This window comes from Prosopis cineraria, unplaced genomic scaffold, assembly GCF_029017545.1.
Source record: "Prosopis cineraria cultivar Desert tree isolate PC_DT_omini unplaced genomic scaffold, ASM2901754v1 PC10, whole genome shotgun sequence".
In the NCBI taxonomy this organism is placed as follows: domain Eukaryota; kingdom Viridiplantae; phylum Streptophyta; class Magnoliopsida; order Fabales; family Fabaceae; genus Prosopis; species Prosopis cineraria.
In genome coordinates, this window is record NW_026555341.1 from 12,434,396 (window position 1) to 12,445,406 (window position 11,011).

At 27.8% G+C, this 11,011-nt stretch overlaps 1 protein-coding gene across 1 annotated transcript; it reads right to left on the reverse strand.

The window, feature by feature from the left end:
• Positions 1-4,165: 4,165 nt before the first annotated feature.
• Positions 4,166-6,616, reverse strand: LOC129323093 (probable nucleoredoxin 1). The gene is made up of 4 exons (XM_054969648.1): positions 6,502-6,616; positions 6,218-6,347; positions 5,322-5,753; positions 4,166-4,847 (listed from the first exon to the last, which is right to left on the reverse strand). Exons 1-4 carry the CDS (start codon positions 6,579-6,581, stop codon positions 4,416-4,418), a joined length of 1,074 nt encoding a protein of 357 aa, XP_054825623.1. The 5' UTR covers positions 6,582-6,616; the 3' UTR covers positions 4,166-4,415.
• Between the last annotated feature and the right edge of the window lie 4,395 nt (positions 6,617-11,011).

Genomic DNA, 11,011 nt, shown 5'->3' on the forward strand with positions numbered 1-11,011 from the left:
TTGAGCAGTGTCGTTCACGGGCCAAATACCCAGTAAAACGACGACGACTTTGGCGTCAGCGTTTTAATTTCACGCGACAATGTCCATCATATATATAAAAGCGTACATATATTGGAGGCCAGCTGGTGCCTAGTGGTTGGGTGTAATAATTTGAAGATTACGTCAGCCATGATGTTGAATGAGTTAGACGTCAGCAAGCTTACGCAACACGATAAGGAACGGTGCAATACCAAACAAGAAAACACGACAGGTACCAACAGGGGAGAAGACAGGAACCAGTACGGAACACGGTCATTTTTATTTTTAATTTTTTTAATAAAATATAAAGGTTATATACTTTCCACCTTTTAAATTGATACATTATAGAATACTTAAAATATTAAATAAAATTTTTATTTTAATTTTATAAAAAAAATTTATACATGTATAATCCAACTGTTTCAGTAACTCAAAAATATAATTATTATAAGATTTATTTATTTTCAACAAAATAATATTACAGTTGCTTTTAAAAGTATTAATGTCATTTAATTTTGTTCTATCGAGCATTGTAAGAAAAATCTTAAAATATATTAAATGCTATATACTTGATATTTATCATAAAATTACTTATCTAAAAGTTAAGAGGAATTGGTTGAGATTTTTTTTAGAAAAAAAAAATTTTAGTAATAATCAAGGTATTGAAATTTATTATATAAAAAATTTTTACTATGATATACTTAAATCTCATAGACATAAAGAATTAGTGACAATTAAGCATTATTATCGTGTTGATATATTTATTTATTATCATTATCAATTAAAAAAATTAAATAGTAAATTCAGTAAGTAAGTGATGAGCGTTTTTTAAATTGAACAGAACTTTAAATTCTAAAGATATATTTAAATTATTCAATGCTCATGGAAAATATTAAATCTTCTCCAGTTTAATGATAGTTTATATTGAGAAAAAAATTATTAAAAATTTTATTTTAAACATGATAATTAATTATTCTCATACCATGAAAAATTGATGAGCAAAACTTAAAAAATAAAGGTATATATTTATTTTTGTTATATATATGTATATAAAATTGAATATAAATAAATATGTTGAAATATATCTGTTATGTTAGTGACATATATAGATTTATTTTTTTTTAATTATCATATATTCTCTCCGTTAAAAAATATAAGACATTTTTAATTGAATCTTATTCTCCAATAAAATAGTTACCTACTTTTAAACTAATCCTATCTTTTCATATTTATCCCTATTAAATAGCTTACAATAAATTTAAAGTTATTATCAATAGAGGTACTTTTAGAAAATACAATGATTACATTTTGAAAGACTAAAACTATCTTATATTTTTAACATTTAACTTCTCTAAAAATATCTTATATTTTTTAATGAAGGGAGTATGCTTTGTTGTCTTGGCTTCCTTTAATGAAATTTTCTGGCTCCATCTCTAAGTACAAAACAAAACTTCTTTGCTAAGGTACTAAGGCAAAGCATGTCCTCTATCTTACTCTACCAGATTTTTTTTTTGTAATGTTTAGATTAGTAAATTTGAATTTAAATTATATATTTGTTGGTCAAAAATAGAATTTAAATTATATATTTAAAATCTCATAGTTAAAATTCATGTATTTAAACTTCATTGTTTAGGTAATTAATTAATTAATTAATATTAATTAATATTTTTGTGAACAATATTAATTAATTTGTGAGCAATATCTGATGGAAACATGCAAATAACAAAAGAATACTATCAAATATATTAATTAATATTAAAAAATGTACTCCCTCAGTTTAAAAATATAAGACATTTTTTGAAGGGTTAGATGTTAACAAATGTAAGGCATTTTTAATTTTTTGAGGTGTAATTGTTGCTTTTAATGACTTTATATTTATTATAGTGTATTTAATAGAGATAAATATAAAAAGATAGAATTAGTTTTATCTTTATTAAATGCTTTGAATAAAATTAATAATGAAATTTAAGAATATTTATTAGAAGTAAAAGTAAAATCTTGTTAAGTTTTAAGACAAAGTTAATAAAATTTATGATTTTTTTTAATTTTGATAAAACATGCTGAAAATAATTTATAAATAAAATGAGAAGGAATATCTTTTCATTAAAGGCAACTATTTGAGGCATCTCTGGTAAGGATTCAAACTTGGTTCATTATGTTGCAGAAGATGAGCCCTTTTCACTAGACTTAACTCCATTACTAGCAAGATTAATTTAGTTAATTCAAATTGATTATTTTTTGTTAGGGTTTATTTTTGTTTTGCTTTGTTTTTTGTTTTTAATAAAAAATCTGGCTCGTCTATCATTGGATTTTAAATCGTTGAGGCCAATAATGGGGACTCGTGGGTCATCATTCCTACCTTCTTTCTCAAGGCTTATGTGAAAATTCTATTGATAGACAATTTATAATAATTTTTATAAGTGTTATTGGAGTTTAAAAATATGTCCAAGATCTTGATAAATCTTTAAACTCAAACTCTTCTAAACATTTTTTTTTTATCTAAAAAGAAACTGAGAACCAGGGCTGGGGAATATCTAAAATAAAATAGTAAATATTTTTTATGCCAGACAAATAATAAATACTTAAATGAGCAATAAATGAATAATCTTCAAGAAACACTAGATCTACCTAATAGTTGACATTAAAAAATTAAAGGAGAATGATGGATAAATATCATCGAAATAAGAAACTGATAAAAAAAAAAGTAATATGAAATAAGATAATACTCTAGAGTTATAGGAATTTATTCTTAAATTATGTCTCTTATCTACGCAAAAATAATAAAAAATATAGTTGTTAAAACATAAACTAAAATTATTTATAAGAAAGATAAAGTTAACATAAAAAACGTGGCTGTTGTTATTAAAAAAACTAAGCATATTAAGCCTATTGTTATTAAAAAAAACTAAACTAACAAATACTCCCTCTGTTAAAAAATGTAAGATATTTTTAATCAAATCTCACCCTCCAATAAAATAGTTACTTACTTTCTAACTAACTTCCTTATAATTTGATTCTTATTTTTTAATTTTTTTAAAAATTTTCTTATCAAATAAAAAGGATAAAAAAAAGTTCATATATTATTCTAAAATACCCTCCTTTTACTTTTTGATGTGAAATTTAAACTACCAAAAAAAAGTAAAATAAAAAAAGGTGAGGGACTAAATTATAAATGATTCAAAAGTTGAGAGACTGAGTCATAGGCGAGTCATAGTTGAGGAACTAAGTCACAGCGAGTCATAGTTGAAAGACTGAGTTACAAGTAAGTAAAAAGTTAGAAGACTAAAAGATTAATTTTTTTTTTAAAAAAACCATTACCATAACATGTTAGTTATAGTTGTATCATCAAGAAAAATATTAGTTATAAAATCAATTATTTGATATAAGCTCAAATAATTTATGTCATGGGCAGGGAGACCAAAATATACTATTAAATAAAAATAATTAAAATTAAATAATTATTAAATATTTTAAGCAACAATGAATTCTGGATAAGAATAAAAAGGAAATATTAAAGTTAAATATGATGATAAATATAATAAAACATGTAAACATGGGATAATGTAATATAAATAATGAATAAAATGACCCATAAAAGTTATATTGTTGAAATGGTGTAATTTCTGTCGTACGAAGTTGATTAATTCAAACGCATTTAATTTAACTAATATTTTATTTTAAATAAGTACCCATATTTCATTCAAGCACTTAAATTTTTAAGTAAAATTTTGCTATAGCACTTTTTACCAGAAAATTTACTATAGCACTGACTTATGAGAGAATTAAATATTTTTTTCTTTTGCATGAAAAAAAAATGCCTAAGCTCCCCCAAACAAAAAATCGTTAAAAGAACACAAGTTTGCTGATATGACTCACATTGCTCGAGTTCTTATGGAGACGTCTGATATAACTTAATCTTCCCCTTGTATTAAGACACTCAAAAAGACAGTTAATTTTTTTTTTTTTTACCTTGACATATGCTATACCATTGTATATAATCTATAATGTATATAAAATAGGTAAAAATCTTTTCTTTCGTAAAATATAATCTTTTGTTGCCGTTTGTTCTACAGTAAAAACAATAATAACATATACATACATACATATATATATATATATATATATATTTAAAAAAGAAAAACATCAATAAAGCTTAAGTATACCTGTACATCGTACAGGGGCATACTCTAGTGTTTATTTATAACATTAAAATCCAACACAACATCATACAAACTCTGAAATACACACAAGAGATACACACAAGAGGCCTAGGGGCAAACTTCACTCTTAACTTTAGTGCAAACTTCACTCTTAACTTTTATTTAGGCTATAGTGCAAACTTCTATATCCCAAACCCCAAATCTTTCTTATTCTCATCTTCCTCATTGGGACCTTGTTTAGATTTCTCTTCCCTCCAATGCACGTCGTTCTTCAGCTGCTGCCTCAAGTTCTTTCACCCTTTCCTCAGTGAAAGGATAGGCTTCATCACCATAAAGCGTGATGAGTCCTCTGGCTTCTTTCGTGATGGTTCGGCCACTAGGTCCGATGGCCACCAACATGGGAATGCCTTGCACCTTGAACTTGCGACCTAAGAATGCCTTCCTAGAGTCTCCAAAAGGAAGCGCCAGCCATGGCATTTCAGCAAAGAATTTGTCAAACGAGGCCTGGTCCCTGTCACTGGATATGAAGACGACTTCAAGTGCATTGTCCTTGGCCTTGATCTTGTGATATGCTTCTATAAGCTTTGGTAGAAATGCACGGCATGGTGGGCACCATTGAGCTGAGAAGTATAGGAGGACTGTCTTTCCCACTAAATCTGACACTGGAATCTGAAATGAAGAAGAGCTACTATCATTACTATCACAGAATGGAGAGAGAAGAGGATAGGAAGAGAAGCACCATTATGGGTTCAGATGATACACAAGTTTCAAATATCATCTTATCGTAGTATAAATAGTTTCATGTTTGGAATAACAAATCAAAAGCCTTCATATAAAGCATAGACTAAAGTTCAAAGATATTCAATTCATATATTTATTGTATCCTGATTTAAATGATACTCAAGTGTCAAATATCAGCATTCTAGAGTTTCATGTTTGAAATGACAAACCAAAAGCTATCATACAGAGCATATTAATTTTTGCTGTAAAAGAATAAACTAAAAAGTTATCAAATTCACAGTTCTTTCTATCACGATTTGTGTTTTTTGACATCCAATACATCAGAATGTACAAGACCATTTTCAAGCTATTGAAAATATCTAAGAAGCAACAGGGAAAAAAATTCGATTGTTTTACTCATACCTTGACCCCATCTTTCCCCAAGACAAAATCTAGATCTCCAGAAACTAGAATAGATTCAAGGGTCTGAGCTGTAAAAGGGTATGCAGCAACGCCGTGCTCGTTAATGGCCTCAGTTCCATCTTCAGTGGCGACTTTCCCATTCTCGTCCAGAATCACGAGGTGGGGAATCCCCTGCACTTGGAACAATTCATCGAGGCTACTGCGCGTGTCGGAATCAGAAAATGGGACAGCAAGCCATGGCATCTTTGAAAAGTAACCGTTGAAGGAATCTTCATCTTCATCAGCCGACACAAAAATGATCTCAAAGTCACCTTTAGGAGAGACTTCATTGTACAACTCCACCAAAGTAGGGGTGAATCGTCGGCAGGGGCCGCACCAAGATCCTGAAAAATATAAACCAACTTTCTTCCCTTTCAAGCTCTCAATTTGTACCTGAAAATATTTACAGCATGATTAAAGACCTCTCAAATAAAACAGCATATCCAGTGGCAGAGTCTATCAGATCTCATGCTCAAAAAAATCATTCCGATTTATTCTATTTGATTCAGCAGCCTATTTTAACCCATATTTGTCTTATACTGAAGAACAAGCTGGTGTATCACAACTCACGTGTTTCGTAATTAAAAGATATCCGTGAATCAAACATCAAACATAGAAAATACAGAAAGACAGTAATCAAATCAGATATGCTGCAAGTACAGACACCCTATTCACTCAGAAGACAAAATTTAGTGAGAAGGCCGTTGCTCATAACTTCAGATATGGTTGGAGTCTTATGGAAGAAAGATGGATTCGTGAATAAATGAAGAGTTCGAGCTTTCCGAATCTCAGACGTGGAAATTTTCCGAGAAAATTAAAGGAAGAAATCGCGTTAAACGTAAGAACAAAAGAAGCACCTGATCGCCGTTGTTCCGAACGAGATAATCCCTCCCCGAAGAAGAGAGGATAGATTGAATATCATGGGCGACATTATCAGCACCAGCCATTTCCGTCACTGAAACTAGCTCTGAAAGCAGCCCTGCACAACTAAAAGAATCGCACTTCCATTGGTTATTTATAGGCAGAAAAAATCTGGGGGGCCTTTTCTCGTTGCTTCTTGTCCGAGACACGAGAGAGAGAGAGAGAGAGAGAGAGTTAACGTAAAAAAAAAAAAAATTAATTGCGTTCATAAACAACTAACTCTTTCTGAAAAATAGTCTCTCTAACTTCAATCTGGGTCCGTAATTTTGTATTACTGATTATCACTGAGGATGAGAACATGCTCTTCTTCCCACTATAATTTCTGGAATATTCGAGCTTTCATTGTCGGCTGATTTTCTTAGTGGCTAAGGGAGAAAGAAACAAAATAAGCAGTTCTCTCTTTTCCCATTGGACAAAGCAGCCAGGGAGTGATGATCGGACAAGAAATGTCGTTCATGTTCCAATGACCGAAACGCATGTCGCTCGCATAAACGACGACTATTGGCGTCAACCTTCAACGTTTTAAAATCGGATATCTAACGACAGAGAGGTGAATAAATTTGTATATAGTACAATATCTTTTAGTGGCGATTTTTTTAATATAAATTTGGACCTTTCAGAATCCAAGTGGCGAATCTTGGAAGAGTTGACATGACATTGATATAATAAATAAATTAATTCCAATTTAATTATATAATAGTGGATTAAAGGATAAATTTGTCCTTATTTTTTTCACCAAATGCAATGAGTATCCTTAAATTTTGATTGTCATAAAATTATCCTAAAAATTTAAAAAATGATGCAATACTGTCTAGTAATATAGTAAGGTTGATTGTTAGTTAAACATTTTTTAAAATGGTTAAAGATTAATTTTACTCTAGAAGATTTTTTTAAAATAAATTAGTATCTTAAACTTTTCAATCAGCACAATATTTTTAAATTATCAATAGTTAAATTATAAGAAAAATCTAACAACACATTATTGATTTTAAAAATGATTTATGCTTGCACCCAAATTGCCCTTTTATTTTTGCAATTTGTACTTACAGATTTTGACAAGAAACATTACTTAATTTTGCTTGAATGTAAAACTAACTCTATTTGAACATTCTGCGAACTTTCCCTTCAATAAAATCCAAACTTCTCTTTATTTTTTTTAATGAGTAAGTTCAAGCATGTGTCCAAACTTAACTGTAAGCAAATATAGATTTTTTTTTTTTTTTCAAACTGCTTGTGGGCAACATAGATTAATTTAAATTTTGACTTAGAGATGTTTAATATAATTCAATTCAAAATCTTCTATGATTTTAGGTCATAATGACTTGTTAGATCATTCTTTTGATTTAAAAGTTAATAATCTTAAAGTATTGCGCTTGTTAATAGTTTAGGATGCCAATTTTTTTTTAAGATAAATTCAAGAATAAAATTATCCTTTAATCCTCATAATAACAATAAACATTTGCCAAATGTTATTATAACCCTCATAATAACAGTAAACATTTATCAAATATTATTATAGGGTAATATTGCATAATTTTTAGAACTTTCAAGTAACATTGCATCAATTGAAAAGATAAATGTTTCATTATTTAATCAAAAATTTATAGGACAAATTTGCCCATAACCTTATAATAAACAATAATCATCGGCTTATTGCTTTGATTTTTATTTCCATTTATTCAACTTCACTAATTAATGATATATCATATGAGTCATATAATTATTTCAATTCGTATAATAAAAAGGAGGACTATTGGCGTCAACGTTTTATAATCCGATAGGATAGCTGGCGAATCAGATGCCAAACAACGAGGTTTAATACGATAACGTCCTTCTAATTCCCCCCCCCTTAAATTACTCCTAAGTTTTATTCAAAAAAGAAAAAACATGACAACAGTCAAATATTAGTTATATTGAGTGGGGTCACCACACCCAGTAGTTTCATATCCATGAATAGTTCATTTAATAATTCATCAATCATGGGTAATATACAGATCATATAATTTATGTTCTATGTTTCTTGGATGATTTTTTATTTTTTTCAAGTTATATAAAAGACTAAAATAGTTCTAATTAGTTATTATTTGTACAAACCAAACTAGAAATTAACCTTGATGTGCTGCACAAAATTTTTTATAGAAAAATGGATTATAAGTCTTGAGTTGTTAAAGTTTTGATCTACTTGTAATTAATATAAGTTTTAAAAAAAATTAATTATGTAATTTTAATTTAATTATAATTTAGTTTATGAATTTTGATTCATTATAATTCAGTCTTTATAATTTTTTATTATAACTGTGTCTTTAAATTTTAATTAGGTACAATTCAATTCTATAATTTCAATCATTTTAAATATTGATCCTTCTAAATTTGAAAATAAAATTATCATAATTAAAATTATTTTAAAATTTAGGGACTAATATTTTCAATTACCAAAACATTTAATATTTATAAAGAATATAAAAAATTAAAATTTTAGAATAATTTTAAAATTTTTAATTTATTTTTTAAAGTATATGGACTAATATTTTAAATGGTTATAACTACAAGGAATAAGTTGTATTGAATCAAAATTCAAACACTGAATTATAATAAATTAAATTTAGAGATTAAATTATAATTGAGTTAAAATTATAAAAATTAAATAATTAATTTTTTATAAATTTGAAGTATTTTAGAATTAAGAATTTTATGTGAAAATTACGTTATTATGAATAGGAAGTGTATCATAACACCTTGTATGTAACAATTACAAAAATTAAATTGAATTGAATTATTAAACCATAAAGCGGGTAGGTTCAATTTACAAGAGCTCGATTTTTCCGGGTCCAGGTCCAGAAGATAACTAAAGAAAAATATGTTTCCTTAATTCTCCGCCCAACCCACAAAAGTGTATATTCCCCAGCAACCATAAAATGGTGGTCTCTCATAGTTTGATGCTTTACCAAATTTGATCACCTAGGAAGAGTCTGTAACTATCTTTGACTGCATAAATCGCAGAACAATTTCCTTTCTACATGAAAAGAATATCTAAAAAATATAATTTTTGATTCATATATTTTGCTGACGTTTAGTATAAATCCTTACATTTTTTTAATATTTTAAATCCCCACATTTTTATTTTTTAATATTTTAGGTCCTTAAGTGAACAAAGTGTAGAGACTTTGAACATCAAAAAATAAAAATATAGGGACATAAAACATAAAAAAAAATATAAAGATCAATAATAAAATGCAAGCAAAATATATGGATTCAAAGTAATGTTTTTTTAAAAATATCTCTCATGAATGATATTGCAGTAATATTTTTATATCCCATTTTCTTATGTGAGAATCAAATTTAAAGTCATCTCAAATTAATTTATCATAATAAGGGCTTATCAATTTTGCATTGGATATAAAAATATTTGTATATTGTTATTAAAAATTGAACTTTAACTTGTTAAATTTTTAAGAAAACTCTAACAAAAAAAAAAGTGAAGGTTTACTTTTTAACAATATGTACGTGTTTTCATAAAATGACACAAAATTGATAACCTTTTATTGTAATGAATTCTCTTAAGAGGCATTAAATGTCATTCTTCATTTTCCTCTTTTGTGTATTATAAGATTACCCACAATTGAAAGCATTGTAGGATAACCTTTCTGCATGAGACACCAGAGTCGGCTAAAGAGGTTAATAATAATATTGGAATCACTTCTCGCTTTCCCTCAAAGTCTAACTTGTCACTTGTCAGTTACTAAATTGCCAGATTCTCTAATATATTTTTTTTTGAATTGAAAAAAAGAAACTAAAATCATAAACGATTACTGCCTAACTAATGATCTTCGTACTTAGCATTTACTTTATTTAGGTTCTTCAAATTCTGAAAAAAATATTGTTTTTACTATCTAATTTAAATTTTAGATATATACATTTAAGGTATGTGCACAAAAATTGGGGCGTCCATTCATTTTGATACCTGTCATTAAACAAATCACCTATTTTAATTTTTTTTTAACACTTTTTTGCTATGTAAAAATTTAAGTGAGTGGTATCCCAAGCCTCCAAGGCTAAGGCACGATTTAAATAGTATTTATAAATATATTTATAGATTATTCACTAAAAATTTTTATATTAATAGTGGAGTTTGAATTCAAAATCTCTGTAAGTTATGAAAATTTTTTACCAACTAGAACGGTTAGTCAGTCAAATCACCACTTTTTAATGCCAATATGTCCATGAAATGACAAAGTAGAAAAATTAGATAATAAAGATAACATTTTATACCAGATCAATACTTGATGTCATTTGGCTAACATTATTTTCTAAACGTTTTGTTGATTTATTTGACATAACGTGTGTAGATAGCACAAGTCATGTAGTAGTTTTTTTTTACTACAATATAAATATTATATATTTCTCGCCTTCAAAATTTATACAAATTATATACATACATATATATATATATATATATTTCAATCTCAAACTCTTTCATACATAAATCCCAACTCTGCGCCTGGTCATATTGATCATTAGTAGAACAGATTGATATGTATCCCCGCCTTGCTATTTGTTGCTGAAAAATTTTACATTGCATATACACTGCGTGTTGGATTTTTCTTCGTTGTGTGATATAAATTAAAGCCTAGCCAAGTTTCCACAACACCATAACGTGGAAAGTGAACGAGTATGAAAGACCATTTTTTTTTTAATCGAAAAACGCAAGTCAACTTCTTCCCTGCAAAAGA

Excerpts from the sequence above, each read along its gene's own strand:
- LOC129323093 (XM_054969648.1), bottom strand. The coding sequence starts at position 6,581 with ATGTTCTCATCCTCAGTGATAATCAGTAATACAAAATTACGGACCCAG. Across the intron at positions 6,348-6,501 it reads GAGACTATTTTTCAGAAAGA|TTGTGCAGGGCTGCTTTCAG; the intron begins GTTAGTTGTTTA and ends CGATTCTTTTAG. Across the intron at positions 5,754-6,217 it reads TTCGGAACAACGGCGATCAG|GTACAAATTGAGAGCTTGAA; the intron begins GTGCTTCTTTTG and ends AAATATTTTCAG.